Below are 26081 nucleotides of genomic sequence, written 5' to 3' on the forward strand. Positions count from 1 at the left end.
TGTGTAGGAACCCAGTAGTACTTCTTCCCTGAACACACACACTGTATTGAATGATTTATTATTAAATCAAAAGTATTGAGTTCTTATCTACGTATGATCCTAAAAAGTAGACTGTTCAGCTATATAACTCCTTCTTTGCGACTCTCTGCTCGACTGATTCCTGTGAGCCTACACAGTTGTCCATGGTATCATATGACTTCTCACAACTTCCCCTTCCTTTTAAAGATGGCCCTTCATGACTATCTTCCTGAAAATCCTGTATTACTAATCTCACTGGTTTCCTCACAGTACAGCCTGATCTTGTCACATATTGAGTTGGCTGTGAGTGTCCACTTTATAATACATTGTCAGTTGTCACTCTACTTTGAGCTTGTGATCTTGGTTTCCTAATAGTTCACCTTTCCTGACTGGCCTAACCAGGGTCTTGCGTTGCCCAATTGTTGATTACATTTAGATAGTCTCTGTCTTGACACATTCATTGACTTCCCAGCCTTATCTCCTTGGACATTTATGACAGCATTAGTTGCTGTAAGTGAAACAATCACAAATGGTCCTTGAAAATGTTTATATTTAGGTAATTGTACCTTAAACATTACCAGATCTCCAACCTTAAGATCACAGTCCTTTGTGTTCTTATCATGCATGTGATACCTTTTCTGTTGCTTGTGGGAAGCTTCTAAGTTCTTCTTGCAAGTGATCGGGCATACTTTAGTTCCATCTCTAATGTAGCACCACAATCAGTATGTCTCTACCACAGGGAACTTTTTCACAGGAAAATGAAAATTCAGTACTGTTGGAAGATTAGGTTCTGTGCCATGTACTAAATAAAAAGGTGTTTCACCTGTTGATTGATAAGCTGTACTCCTATAAGCAAGCAGGACAGCTCCAAGTATTTTGTCCCAATTTCTGCCTTTTGTGGTAACTACCTTAGGCAACATTTTGTTATTAAAACATTCTACAAAGCCATTTGCTTGTGGATGACAACCTGAAGTGGGTAACTGAGTAATTCCCATTAAGTGAGCTGTTTCCTGCAATACATCTGATAAAATTCTGGTGCCCTATCATGGATAATTCTACTGGGAACTCCATGATGCCAAGCTAAATCCACTAGACACTGAGCCACGGTTTCTGCTTTACAATCAGACAAAGCATACATCTCAGGCCATTTAGTTAAATAGTCTTGGAAAACTAAAGCATCTCTCTTTCCAGTTCCACTCAAATCAAACTCCACAAAATCCATACCTAGGCATTCAAATGGGCCTCTCACAGGAACACTTACTAAGAGTGGCTTACTCATAAAACTACAACCCTGAACAGAGAAGCACAGACTCACACTTTTTCAGTACATCAGCATTCATACCTCTCCAATAAAGTAGCATTCAATTCTCTTACTCATTTTGTTCATAGCATAATTTGCAAAACTTGCATCATGGTGTTCATCCACAATCTTTTGCTGTAAATGTGTTGGAACTACTAGTTGACGCTTATCGGGGAACTCTCCTCCCTCATAGTAAAGAATAGCATCCATCAAAATAAAACCCTTCTTAGCTTGACCTATTATGTGTCTGGCAGCTTGTACATCATCAAGTAAGGACATGATCTTTAAATAATCCATTATCTACACCAATTCTTGACCTTGCCTTTGTTCTTACCAAACAAGCTGTAACAACGACTCCCGTCCTTCAGAAATCTGTAGTGCTGTTGCCTCGTCTGTTGATAGTGGAGCTCTAGAAAGGCAATCTGCAACAACTTTACTGATCCTGGCTTATACTCTAGTTGCATCTTTGGCAGAAATCTTGCTGTCCTCGAATACCATCTTTCAAGTAATCCTTTCAGCTGGAAATACCATAAATGCACTCACCAATGACTTGTTATCTGTGTAAACAGTAAAACTATTTCCCAATAGGTAACTTCAAAGTGTAACTGCATACACGAGTGCAGTAACTTCTAATTCAGTAGGTGCATAGCAGAGTTGGGGGGTAACGCGTTACAAATGTAATGCGTTATGTAATAATATTACTTGTACAGTAACGAGTAATATAACGTGTTACATGACAAAGTAACAAGTAATATGTAACGGATATTACATCCGGAAATTGTAACGAATGTAACGCATTACTTCCTTTTAAGGTGCATTATATCCAGGCACATGATTGATGATTGCATTTTGGATCCAGACAAGACTGGATATAGCATTATAGGCATGGACAAAGAATGATAGTGTATGGGGAGTGCTCTTGAGGCCAAGATACAACAACAAAGTATGTATTTGTGGCTGAATCACACCAGAGAAACAAGTGTCTCGCTCGTGTCACTTGTAGTTGTAGACTGGTAGCTTGTATTTAGAAGGTTGGACTTACTTTATAGTTTGTAACAAACAAATGTAATATCTAATATCATTACTAGTTACAGCCCTCAGAGTAGTGAGTAATATGTAACTCGTTACTTTTTTAGTAGGTAATATGTAACTGTAGCGTGCTACATCACATAAAAGTAACAAGTAATATGTAACTAGTTACATTTTTAGAGTAACGAACCCAACTCTGGAGCATAGTTGAATTCTGCTGTATTAGTTTGTCTTCTAGCATAAGCAACTGGATATCTTCTGCCATCACACCTTCCTGTTCTAAAAAGGCACCAAACCCTTTACTACAAGCATCAGCCTACAGGAAGAAAGGTTTGCTCAAATCAGGTGGGTGTAAGAGCCACGCTGAAACTAGCATACTCTTGATTAACTGAATAGCTGACTCACACTGACTATCCCACACAAAAGATACTGTAGCCTCTGTGTTCTTGTCTTTCCTTGTCAATGCAGTAAGCGACCTTGTTACCACTGCAAGATTTGGTAAATGATGATGATAAAAATTGACTAAACCAAGAAAGCTCTTAACTTCTTTACAACAAGTAGGTGTAGGAAACTCTTTCACAGCTCTCACCTTGTTGCTATTTGGTCTCGCTCCTTGTGGTGAAGAGGTATGGCCCAAATAAGTAATCTCACTGAGCAAATGCATGAGGTTTGAGTCTTAAACCTGCTTCTTGTAAACACTGTAAAACAGTGCTCGAAATAACGTTTGACAACCGGACATTATCCGGACAATACACGGAATGTCTGGATAAGTTCCTATTTATCCAGACAAATTGTCCAGACACATTGTCCAGACACAAGAGAGCCAGTGAAGATACTGCTAGCATGCTGATAGCAATGATCGCGGAAGTGTGTAGTAGCAAAGAAAATGGTGGAGAAATTCAGTGGTGTCTGAAATGATAAAAGTCTTCAGACAATATGACGGTTGCAGAACACAGGTTTGAAACAGCATCTGGTGATCCGGAGCATGTGACCATGTAAAAAATGTAAAGTGTTTAACATGATAAGTTCTGCTTGATGCGACACTATAGGTAGGCCGGCCTTTATTAAAGAGGCACGACCAATATTCACGCTTTGACCATCAAGGATCACGTGGCAACCGATATGAACAAGCAAGCAATGGCATTGGAGGCCAAAAAAGCAGCCAGTAGCTTGATGGAATGTGCACCAATTGTAAGGGCAATGGCTCAAGCCAACCTTAGCGAGGCTGCCAGGTTGAAGATTAAAAGAAAAATGGATATTGCTTACAAAATTGCTAAACTATTAAAGATGGGAGTTATTTGTGAGTTTGAATTAGCTGTGACTGTTTATGACCATATCACTTACTGTAATTATCAATGTGATAAATACATTCACTAATTGTAACATTTTATTGTGATATTATTAGTAAGATACAAATTGTCATTGTACAATAACACAAACTGATCAATTCTTGTTTCCTGTCAAAAATAAAATTAATCATATATCTGTATATGGTAAAATGTTTGTAATTGATTCACAGATTAAACTTATCCCGCTTTCAGATGTGATCTCAGACGTTGTAATTTTTTAAATTTTCCTGGGGGCATGCCAGACCCCCCTAGAATTAGCATGATTTGCATTCTGAAGTACATTTTGAATATGATTGGACAACCACAATTAATGACAGGTCATTGGTGACTTTGTCCAGACATTTTGACATCTGATTATTTTGATACTATTTCAAGCACTGCTGTAAAACTTTCCTAACATGAATTAGATGCTCTTCAAATGACTGGGATACTATTAGAATATCGTCAAGATAATTTCCAATCACGACCACTAACAATTTATTCATTAACCTTTGAAATGTAGTGGGTGCATTTGTCAACCCAAATGGCATCCTTCTGTATTGAAATAGTCCCAAGTGACATGTAATATCTGTCTTATCTCTAGACCCAAACGCCATCCTAATTTTGGTGATTCCCTTTTATTAGGTCTGACATGGCAAAGATTTTCCCATTGCAATGACCAACAGTGTCAATCGGATCTTCAATTCTTGGGATTGGTTATTGGTCAGGAATAGTTTTCTTATTGATTCCCTATAGTACGCACATACATGTAGACATCCATCTTGTTCCCTTACTGAAACTAGCAAAAGAAACTCCCTGAGGGTTCTATACAACCAATATCCATTACATGTTGTAACTCACTCTCAATTTCATTATGTGTAGAGCATATGTTAGCCTTCTTGGTGAAGACTTCAATGGGGTAGTATCACTCATGTCATTGGAGTGTTCTACCAAGTCAGTTTCTCCAAGTTCCTGGTCTGCTAAAGTAAACACATCATTCTTGTGCTTCATCAAGCCAATCACAGCTGCCCTCTGTTCAGGTATACAATCCTTGCCAATATCCAATTGTGCTTCAAGAAGTTCTCACAATCACTGTTGTCTTGTATTGCATTCACCACAACCACAGCTGCAGGGGATTTCTCTTGCCAAATTTTGTCATCATCAACTAACTATAGTAACAGTATCAACACTTCCAACAATAGTACATTATTTTAGGAAAATCTAATGGCTCTGCCCCCAATTAGTGACCAGAATTTTCACCAGTCCAATAACCTTCTAAATAGTCACACTGCTCTCTGGCATGACTCATCAGGTGTCACTACTCCTACTTGACTAGTTGCGTCTGAATCATTGGTGTCACTCAGCTCCACTTGAGCTATTCTAGTCTGCTGTGGCCCTATAATCTCAGGATATGAGATCAGTAATAAAACTCTCCTTACTACTGCTGATTCTATGTTCTTGCTGGAAATCACTGGTTGTCCCTTGTTAGCAATTCTATAACCCAACTCTTCCATGGCATTAGTACATGTACCAAGGATCAAATCACAATTCTGTAACTCGCCTTTCCAAATTGGCTTGGCTGATTGGCTTGGTTACTTGGTTACAGCAATGGTTACTTGTAATGGCGTAACACCCTTAGCATCTAATGATTCACCACCAGCTGCATCTAACTTTAGGTGTCTCTGTCTAACTTGTGTCCCACTGTCTAAAAGGGCTCTTGTGTTAGTTCCATTAACCACAATATCCACTTTGTAGTTGAGCCCTTTTTTCTCTACTTGCAATTGATACTACCTGTGTATCAAAATCTGCTACTATTGTACATAGCCATAGTTCATCAATCTGCTGAACTCAGTTTCTTCCTTAGCTTCTGGACAGTCAACACCAAAAGGAGAATTTGAATGTAGACTCTGTACAGTTCTCAGCCACGTGCTGCCCTGTTCTTTGATACCTAGCTATAGCACTTGACACCCTTCGTGGACATTTCAGACTGGTTCTTAGGCTTTGTTGGAACACTGGAATTACTCTTATCTTGAGAGGCCTTGTTAAACTAACTAGAGATGGTTTCACTCTGTCTTTCTTTCTTTGAAACTTTCTCACCCATACCACTCCTTCTAGCTATCTCCTGAATAACCATTTCTGCGAGCAACAGTCTCTGTAGTAGATCTTGTACAGAATCATTGGGAATCTTTCCCAATTCTTTCTGGAGTTCCAGTGGAACCTTATTCCCCAAAATAGATTCCAGGGTCTCATCAGTTAACTTATGAGGTACCATGCACTGGTAATTGTGCATTTCATCCAGCAGACCTTAGACAGATCCAAATTGACTATACTGAAGTTCTTGGTACCTCTGATAAGCTGTGTGTGGGTCAAGATGAACACCGTACTGTCCACGATAGATCTCCACTGTCTTTGACCAGGAAGCCTTGTTTTGTTAGTATATGTATGCATGTATTGGTCTTTTCTGATATGTAACCAGTACCACAATGGTGTCTTGTGTGCAAAAAGATTCTAATAATCCAGGTTGCTAGGTGGTGTTCACTGGTCATATTCACTTGCCCCCTTCCTTAACGGTATGTTGCCAAGTTGCTATGGCAGCACCAGTTAGAAACCATGAAAACCACCAAGCACATTGTTGGTTACTCCACCCACAATCATCGGTTGCTTAATAGCCAAACCTCAAAGTCATCATTACCTGATTTGCCACTAAATTTGTCAACTCTGCTAGTAAGAGAACAGAATCCAGGAGGATGACATTGCACGTCCTGCTCTGTCTACCAGGTAATTAAGCACTCTGTTGAGATGAACTGCTATCACTAGCATCTGCAAAGTAGAGCCACTACCATCACTATGGTGGGTATCTGTAGTCTGCAACAATGGTACTACACTTGTACCTCAGTCTGTTGTTCTGACCTTGACCCTGTAACCTCAGCAGGTGTCTTAACCTTTCCATGCAGTGACATTAATTGCTTAGTTAAATCTCACCCTCCACACTTTTTTATAAGTGCTCTCTTCTCTTCACGTAGCTTGTGCACTACTGCATTGAGCTCATCACCATGTAGCATGCTGGCCAGCTGCTCTTTGTGTCTCGCTTCTTGTAGACGCGAACGTTTGAGCTCTGAAACATGCAATCAACTTACTATCATGCCTTTCTTTCGACAAGGTGAATACACATACAATACAGCCTTAGAACAACACCCGACCAGTGCCTCATACAATTTATCACTCAGCTTATCATTATGCTTTAAACAACCTACATGTTCCCATTTGTCACAAAGGTCACATACCATGGCCTTGTCTTTGTCCGTAACTTCCTTCTTGCAGGTTACACAGACAACCATAGATGTCAGGCGCTGTTTCAAACATATGCGAAGGGGCTGAGACATTTGCATGGCATGAGTCTCTCTACTGTAGCTATACACGTACAGCTGTACACAGTTATATTTCTCGTACTTACTTGAATATTCTGAAGGTTCAAGAAGCATCAGGCATCCATTGTACTATGTAAAATCTGGATTCAGTAACTTCGGATATAGCCGGCGTCGTTATCAAGCCATCATATCCTTGAACCAACTGATCTCAGATAGCTACCTCACTTATCAAGGTGCTGCTGGGTGGTATAAACCCTGTACACCTAGGCCTGTTGAGCTCAGCGAGTTTAAAGGTGACTGTCACATTGTGATTGTGGTTTTATTTGGTGATCACGTGAATGGTGGCTCCCAAATACATATACTGATTCATGAGTGTTTGACATCACTGTAGAGGATAATGTGTTGTCACGTACATACTTACAAAGATTATTTGAGTACTAGTTAATTGTGGTACATGTATCTTACATTTCACTACATGGTTTTCCACTGTATATTCCATGACAATATTGCGTCTTTCCATGAGACCTTTTGCTCTAATGAGATCACAGACGTGCTTCCACAAAACCCTTCCACTAGAAGTGAGGTGAGTACACAGACATGAACCACATACAAACGTGGCATGGAATTATGCAGATATAATGAAGTTATAGTTGAGCTGTTCCTTTTTCAACAATATAAAACAAAAGCATTGAGTTCTTATCTACGATCCTAAAAAGTAGACTGTTCAGTTATATAACTTCTGGTGTAGTCAAGCTACAACTTCTTTGCGATTCTCTGCTTGACTGATACCTGGGATTCTCACGTGAGCCTTTATAGTTGTCCGTGGTATCATGTGACTTCTCCCAATGGCTCATTCCAAGGCTCCTGGTCCCATGAAATGCTTGAATCCCTTAGACAGCTAGGGGCTGAACCCCCCCTTATGGGGGCTTAGTCCCTCCTCAGATCTCACCAAAATAATATCCTTGGAGTGGGGCTAAACCTGTGAAAAAGATTAACATAGTCTACTCTAATAGAACTCTCAAATACTATAATAGAGCAGTCAAAGCGCTTCAAAAAACATGTTCATAAAGGTAACCTAAAAACAATATAGATGGCTACAGCAGGAATTGGACCACTTACTGTACCTCTTACTGTGAGAGCTGGTATCTTACCACTGTACCAGGCATCTAAATGCTGGTTATAAATACTGTATTAACCGTGTAGTCAACAGCTTTTATTCTATAAACAAGAGCTTATTATTCACTGCAAATAGCCTGTTACTTTGACTAAAAGTTGGTGTTTTAGTTGAAATGCTTCAAAATTGTACTTGTAATTAATTTTGAGATATTATGAAAGCTAATTTAATATGGCTCCAGCTTCTGGAGGAAGCATACCTTCTGCTGCCAGAGATTCTATACTCTGGTCAGCCCCTTTACATCATCTACTTCTTCCACCTCTTCTTTTGACCCACCCCCATCCCTGGATCCATAAAATCACTATAAAAGCATGGGAGGACATTAGGGTAGGTTCATAAACAGTATGATTTAATCCGTAAAATCATCCTGTTAATCATGCTATCAATCATGTAGCACAATTTAGTAACAAGAGCCCCATAAGTACTGCAAAGGTTTGGTCTTTGTTGTGCATGTGTGTGGGCTGAAATATCAGCCTTACACTTCTTTCATGATAACTAGCGATATATTGTTTAAGTATACATCAACCTCAAGTATGTGCTCATAATAACCCTGATGACTCAAAATGCTTTTAACTTAAATTTAACTGAATGACTATCTAATGGATACCCTCAGTCAAAGTATAACTTGATTATGGTTGACTTTACAGGCTTAACTTTTTCACTGTTTAAGACATTAGGCATGCGAAGTACCTCTTTACTCACAGCTACAATATATACATCTTGGACTTACATACCTTTGTCATCAATTGTGTCCAATTTGTTTCTCCGCTAGTGCATGGGTGTTGATTCATGAGTAGCACATCTTGTGCTGGCCAACTGAAATTGTTTTTAGTTTTCACATTGGGTTGATTGATTGCAGAGGCACTTCTTATACTCTTCTTCAATTGTAACTCTGTGTAATGGAAGGAACACTACTGTAAACATATGAAATAGCCACATTGTTTTTCAGCATTTGATAGTCTGGGCACACGTTCAGTGGATGATTAAATTTATAGTACGTATGTCTGGTGCCATTCCTTCCTTTAATGTGGTATGAGTGGACACAAAAGTTAAGTGTATCAACTAACAAGAATTATTGAGAAGCATTATTACTGAAGTATAAATGTCCACTAATATAGCTGCAGGTATCATACAGTACGATATAGGTAGGGACGATGAAGATGTGGGCATGGTCTACAAAAATAAATCAAGCCAAAATCATCTTTGCAAACCCTTCACCGCCACTTGATAGTAATGGTCAGGTATAACCAAGCCCAAGCATGCCTTCAGAAGGACCAGAAGCATTTTCGATTAGGCGCTACGAAATTTAAAAAAAAAAATTTCGCGAATTTTCTACTGCCTCACTGCCTGATGCGTTCAGTCAAGCATAGCAGAAAATTGGCTACAGCTACAGCCTTACTTCTTTGGCGGAAATGCTTTGAATTTCATAGAGATGAAACTTTTAGTATTTTAAATATCCTACAATGTATGCGCTATTGCTTACTGATTTTCCTTTGATCCTTCTTTATCGTGGCCATTTCTCATCGGTAGGGCTTCCATATCAATAGGGCTTCCATAATCATTGTGAATACACGTGTTATCGCACCAAACTTTTAGAATACGTTTGTGATTTGACGTTTGGTTTATACAGGACCTATCGTACGTCGTCGACAAAATACACGCGTAAGACATCTTGTTTAGTACTAGTGTGTTTGTTGTTTAGCGGCTAGGTTTAACTGCTTGCGTTTCTAAACGCATTTCTTTGCAACTAACACATTCTTCGCTATTACAGTATTAACACTTCTTTATGTATCCTTGCATGTGCTTACTATTGTCTACACAGTCAGCAAAACCATATACATACATGATTGGAATAGTCAAATAACTATCTAAAGCTGTTAACACTATTAAGTGTACAAATGCATACACAAAACTTCTAATTAAATACATGAATAATAATGTATTAAATGCATAATCTCATAGAAACCCTGCATATTATGTTTTGTCACAATTCCCTGTCAGTTGTCAGTCGCTCCAGTAGCATGGTCCTTATGTGCAGCAATTACTTATTGTGTTCCACAATATTCCCACTACAATGATCAATGTGTACTGTCAGTGTTGGGAGTAACGCATTACTTATGTGACACGTTACGTAATATTATTACTTTTATGGTATCTAAGTAATATAATGAAATACGCTATAAAAACAGGTAATATAACTCAAGTTATTATACATGTACTTACAAATGTAACACATTACCTAAGTAATGTAGTTACTGAAACAAATCTAATATTATGTAATATTATTACTACAAGTAACGAAGTTACTAATCTCGTTAGTAATCCACTGAGTAATGCTAAGCCACAATGAAGTAGTGAAGCCTACTGAATGAAGCTTATTCACCAGCTTCTTACTTATAACCAAGATTTGCATATTGTCCAACAATGCAATCATGTCACGTGATAAGGTGATAGTTTCACACGTGACAGCTTAAAGCTGTGGACACAAAGTAATATAAATGTAATATTATTATAGTTACTTTATTTTATGGGTAATATGTAACTGTAACTAAATAGTTCAGTTGCAAGTAATATGTAACTAGTTACTTTTAAAAAGTAACTTGCCCAACACTGTGTACTGTATAGCTAACCTATGACAGGTACAAAGACAGCATAGCTTATTTGGTAACATCATTGTTAACAAAGTTATAGCTAACGAATGTGTAAAAGGTAGAGTAGGGCTTATCATACAGTATGATAGTAACTGTATAGTAGGGACCACAAAAGAGTAGGCGTGGCCCACAAAATAATATCTATTGAAATGAAAATGACACAGAAATCTTAGACCTGCTTCAAATGTTATTCTGGTACTACTAATTATACCCTTTACTCATGTGTTAGTAGTATGACATTTTCTTGTAAATTGTCATTGTTATGGTTTTCATTCAATAGTTGGACAGACTTGTATAGATGATGTTAATGATGTTCAGCAAACCAGTAATAATTTCATTAGTCCTGATAGAACAGCAATTGTTCCCCCTCTCAAGTTCACTTGTAACGGTAGGATAACCAACATCAGCGTTAGTATATTACGTGATAACACTGGAACTAATTTTCCTTATATACAAGTATGGAGACAGTCACCAACTACACAACTGTATAGTTTAGTTGATAAAGTTCAGATACAATCAGATCACTTCGATACTCAATTAGCCAACCCAGTAGCTATCATTCCACTTACTGGTAATAACAGAATACAATTTCTATTTGGAGATGTTATAGGATTTTATAATCCATCTGATTCTGGTTATGTAATTAGAGATAAAATGACATCTGGATACATGTTCTATGTATTCCTCGGATCTGATGCTTCATTGTTTAATCTTAGCAGTACCAACCTCATTCCTGTTGGACGACAACCATTGATCCAGTTTACACTTGGTAAGTATGATGACAGTCACTGTTGATGAGTATTATATGTAACTTCAATGTCATAATAATATATTATGTTAGTTATTCATCTACATATGTGTATGTGCACAATACCATAATTAAAAGTACTCAATCATCTACTGTATATTTAAATGTTTTACTTGTTTAGATATTCAATGTAATAACCTCACAACACCATTCAATGGAGAGATAACATGTAGCTCTGGTAGTGTTAGAGTGGGTTATGAGGGAAAAAGTTGTAATTTCACATGTAACACTGGTTATGAGCTAACTGGTAGTGACACTAGGACCTGTCAGAGTAATGGGAACTGGAGTGGTAATCATGTTGTGTGTAGAAGAGGTATGTTAACACATTTGTATTAGCCCTTAAGCTATGGCATGAGTAATACTTTCAAGGTTCTCAGTGTGTGAGGTAGGGCTGTACAGATTCTAGTGTCGGTATCAGGCCAATACTGCTGTTTTCATGAAGTATCTGAATCAGCCACTATAATCAACCACTATAATTATTGTTGCAGATACTCACATGCGAGAATAAAATAACGTTTGTTTGTACTTGTTTATTTTACTAGCACAATGGACGCCTGGTATAACACTAATAACTACCAGCAAAATTACTGATCTATGCTGAACTTAACCTGTGAAAGTGCTTTGCTGAGAAAAAGATCAATATATTCTAATAGAACAGTCATTAACTCTAATAGAGCAATCAGGTAGAAGTGACTGTTTTATTAGAATAATTATTTGTGTTTTGTAAGATATTATCTAATCCAAAACAGCCAAGCTGTAAAAAAAGTGTGCGGCCCACAGAAAGGCTATGGTGAAAAAAGATGTGAAATCCAAGGTGGCGGCCAAGAAATGGCTGTGATAGTAGGTTAATGGTAAAAATTTTAATAACGACAATTCAGGTGAATTTTTTGTGCCGCTTCACAAAATTTACCTAAATTGTCATTATTAAAATTTTTACCATTAACCTACCATCACAGCCATTTCTTGGCCGCCACCTTGGATTTCACATCTTTTTTCACCATAGCCTTTCTGAGGCCGCACACTTTTTTTACAGCTTGGCTGTTTTGGATTAGATTTCATTTCTTTTTGTATTTGTATACCCCAAAGCCGGCCTATGGCCAGCTTTGGGACTTTTTTAACCTATGTTTTTTTCTTTACTACAGGAAGAAGAAAAGATGAAGTAGATGTACTTTAAATATTTTATCAGTAAATGTACAAATTATATATACTGTATAATACATATGTGACCGGATTTGCGAAAAGGGGTCTTCCACACACATCCAATTTGCCAACTTTGACAATTGATAACTTCAGATTGGAAAGAGCTATTGCCTTGAATTTTGGACAGTGGTGAGCACCACTATAGCTGAATACGTGGTGAAATGTTCAGGTTAATATGTTACTTGAACACTGAGTTATGATCTCCAACGGTTACGGAATTGGATGTGTGTGGAAGACCCCTTTTCGCAAATCCGGTCACATAATATTATATTGATTACAGAAATCTCCATGGTGGTTTCTTTGTAACTGAACACTCTACAAGGTGACTTCTTCTAATTGCTCTCTCTACAGGGTTAATTGTTTGTAGCTGAACGATCTACAAGGTAACTTCTTCTAGCTGATCTCTCTACAGGGTGATGTGTTTGTAGCTGAATTCTGTATAGGTGATTTGTTTGCAGCTGAGCTCTTTACAGAATGGTTTCTTTGTAGCTGAACTCTCTAAAAGGTAACTTCTTCTAACTAATCTTTCTACAGGGCAATTTGTTTCTGGCAGAATTTTCTACAGGGTGATTTCTTTGCAGCTGAACTCTCTACATGGTGGTTTCTTTGTAGCTGAACTCTCTACAAGGTAATTTCTTCTAGCTGATCTCTCTACAGGGAGATTTGTTTGTAGCTGAACTATCTGCAAGGTAACTTCTTATAGCTGATCTCTCTACAGGGTGATTTGTTCGTAGTTGAATTCTGTACAGGTGATTTGTTTGCAGCTGAGCTCTTTACAAAATGGTTTCTTTGTAGCTGAACTTTCTCCAAGGTAACTTCTTCTAACTGATCTTTCTACAGGGTGATTTGTTTGTAGCTGAACTATCTACAAGGTAATTTCTTCTAGCTGATCTCTCTACAGGGTGATTTGTTTGTAGCTGAATTCTGTACAAGTGATTTGTTTGCAGCTGAACTCTTTACAGAATGGTTTCTTTGTAGCTGAACTCTCTACAGGGTGATTTGTTTGTAGCTGAAATCCCTACAAGGTAACTTCTTCTAGCTGATCTTTCTACAGGGCGATTTGTTTGTAGCTGAGTTCTCTACAGGGTGTTTGTTTGCAGCTGAATTCTCTACATGGTGGTTTCTTTATAGCTGAACTCTCTACAAGGTGACTTATTCTAGCTGATCTCTCTACAGGGTGATTTGTTTGTAGCTGAACTCTCTACAGGTGATTTGTTTGTAGCTGAACTCTCTACAAGGCGATACTTCTAGGTGATCTCTCTACAGGATTCCTTGTTTCTAACTGAACTCTCAACAGGGTGATCTGCTCATAGGTGAACTTTCTACTGGGTGATTTGTTTGCAGCTGAACTCTCTAAATGGTGGTTTCTTTGTAGCTGAACTCTCACGTGACTTCTTCTAGCTGAACTCTCTACAGGGTGACTTGTTTCTAGCTGATCTCTCTACAGGGTGACTTGTTTCTAGCTGAACTCTCTACAGGTGATTTGTTTGTAGCTGAACTCTCTACATGGTGATTTTGTTGTAGCTGAACTCTCTACAAGGTAACTTCTTCTAGCTGATCTTTTTACACTGCATATTTGTTTGTAGCTGAGTTCTCTACAGAGTGATTTGTTTGCGGCTGAACTCTCTACATGGGAGTTTCATTGTAGCTGAACTCTCTAAAATGTGACTTCTTCTAGCTGAACTCTCTACAGGGTGACTTGTTTCTAGCTGAACTCTCTATAGGTGATTTGTTTGCAGCTGAACTCTCTACATGGTGGTTTCTTTGTAGCTGAACTCTCTACAAGGTAACTTCTTCTAGCCAATCTTTCTACAAGGTGATTGAGTTTTTTGCAGCTGAACTCTTTACATGGTGGTTGCTTTGTAGCTGAACTCTCTAAAAGGTGACTTCTACTAGCTGAACTCTCTACAGGATGATTTGTTTGCAGCTGAACTCTCTACGTGGTAGTTTCTTTGTAGCTGAACTCTCTACAATGTGACATCTTCTAGCTGAACTCTCTACAGGGTGACTTGTTTTTAGCTGATCCCTCTACAGGGTGACTTGTTTCTAGCTGAACTCTCTACAGGTGATTTGTTTGCAGCTGAACTCTCTACATGGTGGTTTCTTTGTAGCTGAACTCTCTACAAGGTAACTTCTTCTAGCTGATCTTTCTACAGGGTGATTTGTTTGTAGCTGAATTCTCTACAGGGTGATTTATTTGCAGCTTAACTCTCTACAAGGTGACTTCTTCTAGCTGAACTCTCAACAGAGTGATTGATTTTTTTTGCAGCTGAACTCTCTACATAGTGGTTTCTTTGTAACTGAACTCTTTACAGGGTGATTTGTTTGTAGCTGAACTCTCTACATGGTGATTTGTTTGTAGCTGAACTCTCTACAGGGTGATCTGTTCATAGCTGAACTCCCTATAAGGTAACTTCTTCTAGCTAATCTTTCTACAGGGTGATTTGTTTGTAGCTGAGTTCTCTACAGGGTGATTTGTTTGCAGCTGAACTCTACATGGTAGTTTCTTTGTAGCTCTACAATGTGACTTCTTCTAGCTGAACTCTCTACAAGGTGACTTGTTTCTAGCTGATCTCTCTACAGGGTGACTTGTTTCTAGCTGAACTCTCTACAGGTGATTTGTTTGCAGCTGAACTCTCTACATGGTTTATTTCTTTGTAACTGAACTCCCTGCAAGGTGACTTCTTCTAGCTGATCTCTCTACAGAGAGATTTGTTTGTAGCTTAACTCTCTACAGGTGATTTGTTTGCAGCTGAACTCTCTACACGATGGTTTCTTTGTAGCTGAACTCTCTACAAGGTAATTTCTTCTAGCTGATCTCTCTACAGGCCGATTTGTTTGTAGCTGAACTCTCTACATGATGGTTTCTTTGTAGCTGAACTCTCTACAAAGTGATTTCTTCTATAGCTGATCTTTCTACAGTGTGATTTGTTTGTAGTTGAACTCTCTACATGATAGTTTCTTCGTAGCTGAACTCTCTACAAGGTGATTTCTCCTATAGCTGATCTTTCTACAGGGTGATTTGTTTGTACCTGAACTATCTACATGATGGTTTCTTTGTAGCTGAACTCTCTACAAGGTAACTTCTTCTAGCTGATCTCTCTACAGGACAATTTGTTTGTACCTGAACTATCTACATGATGGTTTCTTTGAAGCTGAACTCTCTACAAGGTGATTTCTTCTAGCTGATCTTTCTACAGGGTGATTTGTTTGTAGCAGAACTCTCTACAAGGAAACTTCTTCTAGCTGATCTCTCTACAGGGAGATTTGTTTGTAGCTGAACTCTCTATACATGATTTGTTTGCGGCTGAATTCTCTACATGATGGTTTCTTTGTAGCTGAACTCTCTACAAGGTAACTTCTTCTAGCTGATCGCTTTACAGGGTGAATTGTTTGTAGCTGAACGATCTACAAGGTAACTTCTTCTAACTGATCTCTCTACAGGATGATTTGTCTGTAGCTGAACTCTCTACAAGGAAACCTCTTTTAACTGAGCTCTGTACAGGGTGAATTGTTTGTAGCAGAACTATCTACAAGGTAACTTCTTCTAGCTGATCTCTCTACAGGATGATTTGTTTGTAGCTGAACTATCTACAAGGTAACTTCTTCTAGTTGATCTCTCTACAGGGTGATTTGTTTGTAGCTGAATTCTGTATAGGTGATTTGTTTGCAGCTGAGCTCTTTACAGAATGGTTTCTTTGTAGCTGAACTCTCTACAAGGTAACTTCTTCTAGCTGATGTATCTACAGGGTCACTAGTTTGTAGCTGAATTCTCTACATGGTGGTTTCTTTGTAACTGAACTATCTATAAGGTGACATCTTCTAGCTGATCTTTCAACAGGGTGATTTGTTTGTAACTGAACCCTCTACAAGAAAACTTCTTCTAACTGATGTCTGAACAGGGTGAATTGTTTGTAGCTGAACTCTCTACAGGGTGATTTGTTTGTAGCTGATCTCTATACAGGTTACTTATTTCTAACTGATCTCTTGAATTCTGTTCAGGGTGACTGCTCTATTAGGATGACTGCTCTATTAGAGTATCTCGATCTCGCACTTGCTACACCAAGTTGGATTTCGTGTTATAACTCCATGGCTTTAAGTCTGATTCTTCTACACCATTGAAGAGCCTTTCTAAGATAATAACTCCATCTGTACAGCGATTTTCAAAGCATTACCCCAAGTGGTTTATCTGGTAGGCGTGGCAAGAATAATAATAATAAAAAAATTAGCTAATCTCGATTGCGTAATTGTTACACACTGTTGATTTTTTCGCTGTATCTTCCTGGTTTTTAGCTCGATTTCTTTCAAACCACAAAAGGTTTGAGGTTCAATAGTTAACCTATTCACCCACCGATTTTCAGCTTCTTCACATACGCGGTTTACCCTGTAGGCGTGACAAAATATTTGTGTTATTTTTCGTGCATAATCGCTCATAACTCTTTGCCTGTTTATGGTATTCCAGCCAAAGTTGGTACAGAGATGCGCCTTTATACCGCCGTCTGTGTGCCAAATGTCAAGGCAATCGGATAACGCGTTCGCGTTTTATAGCAGTTTTTGTAAGTGTGCGAAAAGAGGAAGAAAAATAAGAAGAAAAAAAAAACAAAGAAACTAAGCCAATTTTTGAAGTCGCATATCTCAGGAATGCCTGAAGCGATTTCGCTCAAATTTGGAATGTGGAGTACTGAAGTTGGAGGGAATGTACACAGCAAAATTTGTCTTGTTTCATCAAGGCAGCACAGAGCTACGGAGGTGCGAAAATTGCGTTTTCTTTCTTCCTGTCAATATACTCACGGGGTTGCGCGCCGGCTTCTTGGGCCGCACGACACACTACCGTGTGTCTTGATCTACATTTCTCCAGTTAAAGTACAGAAGAATACTAGAGTATCCATTAAACTGGTTTGCATTTTCAGTGATATTTGTCAATCTTGATTAGCTACTTCATCATAAACTTGAACCTTTAATAAAATCTTGTACAAGAATACCATGAAATACACTATATATGGTGTATATAACTAATAAATGTGTGTACTATGAATTAGCTACTTTAAGGTAGTTGGTATTGGTACTTGTACTTGCAGATACTTCCCAGCTGAGTACTGGGTATTTGAAGTATCGGTAAAAAGTGGAATTGGTACAGCCCTAGTGTGAGGCCTCCTATGAGTAATTGAGGATGTCATTCGGCTGTAGTCACATAATCCTTCTGCATCTAAAACCATCATAGAACTATCATACTGATAGTCTTACTCATCAAACCTACCTGCCCACCTGCCTGTCTGCTCATCCGCTCATCTACCTGGCTGACTGTAGTTGCAAGGCAAGAAGCCAAACAAAGCAGCACACAGCCACCATTTTATGCCACAACAACAAACTCACTGGTGACATGTGCCTTTTGTGGTTCCGACGAATGTCTGCCTTGTGTGCAGCAGCTAAGATGCGCTTATGACTTTCTGGTAGCAATCTGAGAGGAATCCCGCAGCTTACCACTAAATCCATAACTAGCTAACTTCTGAAGGAGCCTTTGATGTGGCACTGAGTCAAATACCTTACCGAAATCAAGGTAGGCGACATCAACTCCATAGCCCTGGTCAACCGCAATAGTCCAATCCTTGAGAATTGTCAAAAGATTGGTAAAACAAGATTTCTTTTTAATGAAACCATGTTGGCAATTAGCAATAACTTCATTTTCATCCAAAAACTTCATCATTTTAGACCTAACCAAAGTTTCCAGATCCTTTATTACCTGAGATGTCAAACTAATAGGTCTGTAGTTTTCAGGACTGACTTTGGAGCCCTTTTTAAAGATAGTAGTTATATTTGCTCTCTCCAGAAACTAGGAAGCATACCAGTACTTATAGACTGTGTAAACAATAAAAATAAGGGTTTAGCTAAACTTTCAGCACAATTCTTTAGTACCTGTGAATGTATGTTGTATGGTCCAGGGGCTTTATTAGGTTTTAATGATGTCAATGCCTCAAAGATCTCAATTTCTGTCTGACATATGTCGGACAATTGATCAACATTAGAAAGGAGGATTTCAGTATATAGCACCACACTCACTTGTAAACACTGAATGAAAGTACTTTCTCCATCATTTCCAGTAAGGGTACCATCAGTTTTAACAACTTGATGAATTTTGGGTTTTAGCCTAGATTTGTCTCTCATATAGCCATACAGAGCCTTAGATTGGCATAAAATTTATCAATTAAGTGTTGGTCATGTTTAGCCTGTGCAGCTTTTACCATGGACTTTAATTTGTTTCTTTTAATGGATATATGCAGCATAGTCAGAGGGTAATTGAGTATATTTAAATGTGGAGTATAACTGCCGTTTCTGTTTGATCGCTTTTGTAAGTGAACTAGACCACCATGGGGGTGTTCCTATAGGCCCTTTAGTCTTTTACTCTCCCCTATGAATTTCACAAATTAATAAAAATCAAATCAATCACGGAGGTTTATTTGATGGATTTTTTTAGGCAACTTTTGTAACGTATTTATCGACAACAGATGTAACTTTTTCCTCAAAGAGGTTCCAATCGATATCATTAGTATCATTGCTGAGTAATAGGTCCCAATAAATTTCATTAAATTCTTCACGCATAGCCAAGTAATTTCCTTTCCAGTAGTTGTAAGTACATGGCAGACTCTCAGCAGTGGGGTTGTCAAACAAACATTCATACTGTCATGTCAAACAGTCATGGTCACTAGAACCCAACAGAGAGTGGTGCTGTACACACTGAATGGAGTTAATATCAAAGAAGAAAAAAGAAGTAAACATTAAATCAAGAAGAGAGGATCTTTGACCACTTCTATGATGAGTAAAACCAGTCACATGCTGAAATGGATAAGCATCATTAATAGCATCAAGTAAGTCAGCAGCTAGGGATGATGCATTCCCTGTATAGTCTAAATCCTCCCAATTGATTCCTGGAGCGTTAAAATCTCCAATGAGTAGAACTTGAGAAAAGTTGTAAAGTTCATTAATACTTCTAATGGCAGATAGTAATCTACAATTATTGACATCACTTGTAAAATCATGACAATGGGCCATGCCCCTTTAACGATCAGAACATGCTACCACACCTCCACTCCTCAACAATCTAGTTTTGTAAAATCGAGGTATCATTGTTCCACATCCCCTAGCTTCATGTACTATGCATAGTACTGTAGCGATATAAAGATGCTCTAATACAGCAGTCACAACCACATGTGTATTTAATAGCTATATATGCTCAGACAAAAAGTTAAAAATAGAAAGTATTGATTTAAAACTAAAATAGGGTTCCAGTGATAAAAAGTAGTAAAACAAGAGATAATGGCAGCTATGAGAGAGAATCCCTACTTGGTTTTGTAGCAACGTGAGAAAATCCCTAAATTGACATGTTTTCACCATCTTTTCGATGCCTGAGCAAAAATGTCAATGTGGGATTTCCCACATCGCTGCAATGCCAAGTAGAGATTTTCCCTCATAGCTGCCATCATTTCTTGTTCCACTATTTTTATCACTGAAACCCTACTTCGTTTATTAAGTAATAATTTTATTTAACTAGTATAATATAATTGTTATGTGAATTTTCTTTTAGTAAGTACTATGGCTTACATGATCTTATGTGACTGGTCCCAGAATCTGGAAAAATTGGTCTTATCACCCATGACAGCAGGTTTGATTTTCACCGCGAACACAAAGCTAAATGGATAAAGTATCAAATTTTGCTGTCAAAATCATCCAGGCTTGAGTGGTCTGCTTTTCCCAAGCCAGTGGCAAGCTGTATGAATGGTCTGAGGCCTTAATGAAGTCCTGGTCAACCTGGGGATGGCCGTATGTGGTTGTATAGCTAGTGTTGAATAAACATTTGACTTTTGTGTTAGAAAATTCCTTAGCCAGGTTGATACCTGTATGTTCCATAATTTTGGTCTAATTCGTCTGTATGCATTCCTATTTCATTTTGCACACAATGTCTTACCATGCCCTCCACCACCTGCAAACCATCCTTATTGGAGCATGCCTGCTATAGTCAGCCTCAAGTCAAAAAGTATCTAAAATGGCAGGAAACTTAGCTTGAAAGGTAAGGAAAATGTGTGAAAATTTGGCACAAGTAACTTCAACCACTGTCATATACCAAATACTTGAAACCGTCATTTCTTGATATGTTTGAATAGGTGATAAGACTGGTTTTCTTAGAGAGAGAGTCACAATTTAACAAGTTGGAATCCAGACAATTAAATTAAGTGCTGGATCATCACCTGAACTACAAATTTAGTGCCTACACTTTGGCCATGTTGGTTTATTACTACTATTACCATTATCACGTTTTGGTTGATATATATCACATAAGGAAATATGTTATTATATAGTAATATACCACTTTGACACCTCAGGTCAAAGAAAATCACAGGGTTATATATCACATATTGCCCTGACCACAGGGAAATATCTAGATATTGCCCTGTGGTCAGGGCAAAATCATGATATAGCCCTGACCACAACTGCCTTTGATGCTGAGGCAGCTTACAAAGCATCAGTTCCCTTTGATTGTTTATATAGAGATGCTTAAAGTTTTGCATTGTGGGTTTGAGTTAAACATGTTGATTTAGTTAGGGCATTGTTGTGAAGTAAAAAGAATTGAGTGAGTTTGCATTGCATAGTTCAGTTACTAAGCATCACTAAATAATCATTTTTGCAATTTGGGGATTGTTTTTCTACAGAGTACATTTCAACTGCATGAAAAGATGCCTCAAACATTCACAGCCTATATGTCTAAGTGTTTATTTTAGCACCTTAGGTAACTTTATTCTAGGGCTCAAACGAATAGCCGATTATTCGTATTAATATTCGTTGGCATAGTATTCGAATAATAAAATTAACCCCCGAATATTCGCACATGATCGTTATACAATGGCACGTGATTAGCTGTAAGCAATTAAGGAAGCGGAGACGATGCTATTGAATGGAAAGAATGGTGGTGAAGAAGCAAACAGTAGAAATAGCATTAGGCAGCCACTAATTGGTGAAGATGTACTAATGCTGTGGCAGATCGCCGTAAGCACAAGACTTCATATGGATTCATGGTTTACTCCAGATACTTCTACTTTGTTATAAACACTTTCCATCACAATATCGCTGCGGTAATCCTTTCAGAAAGGGCACTATGCTACCCTTTTCTTCTCAGTAAGTTATTCATACGAAGCCACAAACTTGTTTGTGGTTCTTTATAGGTTTCTTGGTAGTGGCCACCTTAATTACTGGATTGCATTCATAGCAATGAAACCTTACACCGAATATTCGAGTATTCGGACAATATTTGAGTAAATATTCGAATACAGAAAGCTACTATTCGTTTGAGCCTTACTTTATTCATCCACAAAGTAGTTATTTGGTTTAAAATGGTATCACTACAACCAGTGAAACCCACAATCATTTCTTTTTGTGCCCACAATTTAAACCCACAATCGATTTTTGCAAGCCTCTGTATAAAAGTAATGTGGTGAATGCAGGTTTGTCTTCCTTCACCTATTAGGTGAGCATGCCGGAGTGGTATATCATTAAGTACGGTAGTACTTAATGGTAGGGATCGTCAAGGTTCACGATTTCCCGCTAAAAAATTACACACCAAAAGCAGACTTGCAAAACCATCTCGGCGATTCAGCAGTATTGTATTACAAAAGTGAAGCACGATTTCGCCTTCAAAACGGCACGAAATGCATCCTATGAGTTTCCACGAATTTAAAAAAAAATTCTATCTGATCGAATTTTCTAGTGACTAACTCCCTAACTGATGCCTTCAGCCAGGCTTAGCGGGAAGATGGCAACAGCTACAGTCCTACTTCTTGCATGAAAACGGCTCGCTTTGCCTATAGATTAAACCTTTCCTACACCGATAGAAATACAATCCTTGTGCTAGGGTCTTACCTTTCATCGTTCTTTAATGTCGCCATCGTCCTGGATTCACTACAGGTAGTGTTAATAACTTCCACAAAATGGCTTCAATGTACGGCGCTGTCCGTTTCAATAAGAGTGCTCGCTAAATAGAGTAATCATAATCTTCACAGTAAAATATTCGAATACACATGGTTGAAAGTTTGAAGTTGATTTTGAGCAGGAAGAGCGAGCTATTCACAATCGGGAAGCTTTGTACGTGTAAGTAAATATATTTAGTGACTTATATCTTTTGTTTCTGGCAAAGTTAACCGGCAAAATTAATATTGCTTGCGTTTGTAAACGCATTTCTTTGCTGTAAACAACATATCTACCTCAAGTATTTGAGCGATATTAGAAATAATTCGTAGCAAAATAGCGTTAGCTAAGGGTATTGTGGTTATTATTGCTTTGTGTGTTTTCTCTGAGGCAATATTGGGTGCGGCAATGCCTTCGAAGGAAGCGGCACGGAAGAGTAGAAAGAAGGAGAATAACAGGGCGTACTATGAAGCTCATAGAGAGTCTATACTCTCAGAGAGAAAGGACAAGTACAGCAGTGAATGCCGATCACAGCATCATGCTAATGAGTACTACAAAAATGTAACAGCGTCGCGTGAGAAATCAGCTGAAGCCACCAAAACATCATTTAACAAAGATTTGGCAAAGTCTTGCATTGAGTCAGCGGAAAGGCAAAGGGAATACTACCATCAAGACGTGGAAAAGTCTCGCACTGAAGTTGCAAAAAAGAGAAGGGAACACTACCATCAAGACTTGGAAAAGTCTCGTGTGGATTCTGCAGAGGGCACTAAAGAACATTACCGCAAGGATGTTGCCAAATCCCGTGCTGCTACTAGATCCTCAACCAGCAAGTACTACTTTTGTAATATTGAGAAACTGTGCAAAGAATCTAAACACAGGTAATGTTGTCTATAACATAGCTAGCAAACCATGGACATTGAAGAAATAGTAACTTTAGTGTCCTGTGTAATAGAAACTGCATGCACATAAAAGATAAGATTCATGCAATGTTTGTAAAAAGTAAAACAAACAAGTGGAACAAAAAATTAGGAATTTTCAATATGAGTAGGGATCAAAGTAATAAAAAGTACTGAAACAAGAGAGATTATCTACCACTTGAAGTCATGCTAGTACACACGTAATCCCTACTTCAGTGCCATTATATCTTAAATCTTGGCAACTGAAGTAGCGATTACGTGTGTACTAGCATGACTTCAGGTGGTAGATAATCTCTCTTGTTTCAGTACTTTTTATTACTTTGATCCCTACTCATATTGAAAATTCCTAATTTTTTGTTCCACTTGTATCAAGACACACGATAGTGTGTCGTGCGGCCCAAGAAGCCGGCGCGCCACACCGTGAGTATATTGACAGGAAGAACGAAAACGTCATTTTTACACCTTTGTATCTCGGTGATCACTTATCTGATTGGAACCAAATTTACTACGCAGTTGCCCGCCAGCCAAGGGAGTCTACATTCCACATTTGAAGGAAATCGCTCCAGCCATTTCCGAGATACGAGCTGCCAAAGTTTCGTTTTTTTTTCTTCGTTTATTTTTTCTTCTTCTTCGTCTTTTCGCACACTTGCAAAAATTGCTATAACAAGCAAACGCGTACTCCGATCGCCTTGAAATTTGACACACAGAAAGGGAGTCCAAAGGCGAATCCTAGCAACAAATTTGGTACAAATCCGATGAATGGTTCAGGAGTTATGACCGATTATTCGCGTAAAACAAGATCGATTTGTTGTCACGCCTACAGGGTAAACCGCTTCATGGAATGAGTTGAAAATTGCTATGTAGATGGAGTAACCATCGTAGGAGTGCCTTTTGGTGGTTTGAAAGGAATCGAGATAAAGACCACGGAGATATGACACAAAATCCAACCTGTGTCACAATTACGCGATCGATTTTTAGTAATAAAAAGTATTAGTTTTCACGCCTACTAGGCAAACCGCTTAGAGCAATGAGCTGAAAATCGGTGTATAGCTGGAATAATCTTCATAGAAAGTCCTTGCAGTAGTACAGAAGAATCGGATTACAAATCACTGAGTTATGATTCGAAAGCCAACTCCGTGTAGCAAATGCGAGATCGAAATACTCTAATAGAACAGTCACCCTAATAGAGCATTCGGCTAATTTATTTACTCCATTATAGAATTTTATTACATCACAAGTTATTCTGTAGGGAGTTCAGCTGCAAACAGTTAATCTTATAGACAGTTCAACAAGAAGACAGTCACCATGTGGAGAGTTAAGCAAATATATCACTATAGAAATTCAGAACATTACAAGTCACCCTGAAGAAAGTTCAGCTATAAACAAGTCATGCACTGTGTAGAGAATTCAGCTACAATTAAGTCTCTCTCTAGAGAATTCAGTTACACAGAATTCAGCTACACACAGGTCACTGTGGAGAGAGTTCAGCTACAAACAAATTACCCTTTAGAGTGATCAGCTACAAACAAAACACTTTGCAGGGTGTTCAGCTGCAACAAATCAACCTTTAGAGCAATCAGCAATGAACAAATCAACACAAATCTACCTGTAGAGAGATCAGCTAGAAACAAATCACCCTAAAGAGAGTTCAGCTACAAAAAATCACCCTGTAGAGACATCAGCTAGAAACTAGACACAATGTAAGGAGTTCAGCTACAAGCAATCACCCTGTAGAGAGTTCAGCTAAACCAATCAACCTACAGAGAGATCAGCTACAAATAAATCACCTTATAGAGAGTTCAGCTACAAACAGATTACCTGTAGAGAGATCGGCTTCAAACAAATCAACCTGCAGAGAGATCAGCTACACACAAATCAACTTGTAGAGAGATCAGCTACAAACAAATCACCCTGTAGAGAGATCAGCTAGAAACTACACACAATGTAAGGAGTTCAGCTACAAACAAATCACCCTGTAGAGAGATCAGCTACAAACTAGACACAAAGTAAGGAGTTCAGCTACAAGTAAATTACCCTGTAGAGAGTTCATCTACAAACAAATCAACCTGTAGAGCAATCAGCTAGAAACAAATCACCCTGAAGAGAGGTCAGCTACAAAAAATCACCCTGTAGAGAGATCAGTTAGAAACAAATCACCCTGAAGAGAGGTCAGCTACAAAAAAATCACCCTGTAGAGAGATCAGCTACAAACAAATTGCCCTGTAGAGAGATCAGCTACAAGCAAAACACCCTGTAGAGAGTTCAGCAACAAAGAAACCACCATGTAGAGAGTTCAGCTACAAACAAATTACCCTGTAGAGAGATCGGCTACAAACA

At 38.4% G+C, this 26081-nt stretch overlaps 1 protein-coding gene across 3 annotated transcripts in view; it reads left to right on the top strand.

The window, feature by feature from the left end:
• The window catches only part of LOC136257623 (uncharacterized), a 148400-nt gene that overhangs the window by 91750 nt on the left and 30569 nt on the right, over positions 1-26081 (top strand). The window contains exons 3-4 of one of the 3 annotated variants that reach the window (XM_066050874.1): positions 11149-11637; positions 11798-11989. The exons of the other annotated variants lie outside the window; for them this stretch is intronic. Of the exons in view, the coding sequence (XP_065906946.1) occupies positions 11149-11637; positions 11798-11989 (681 nt within the window). The remainder of the gene's footprint in view (positions 1-11148; positions 11638-11797; positions 11990-26081) is intronic. 3 annotated transcript variants of the gene reach the window in all.

This window comes from Dysidea avara, chromosome 6, assembly GCF_963678975.1.
Source record: "Dysidea avara chromosome 6, odDysAvar1.4, whole genome shotgun sequence".
Lineage (NCBI taxonomy): Eukaryota > Metazoa > Porifera > Demospongiae > Dictyoceratida > Dysideidae > Dysidea > Dysidea avara.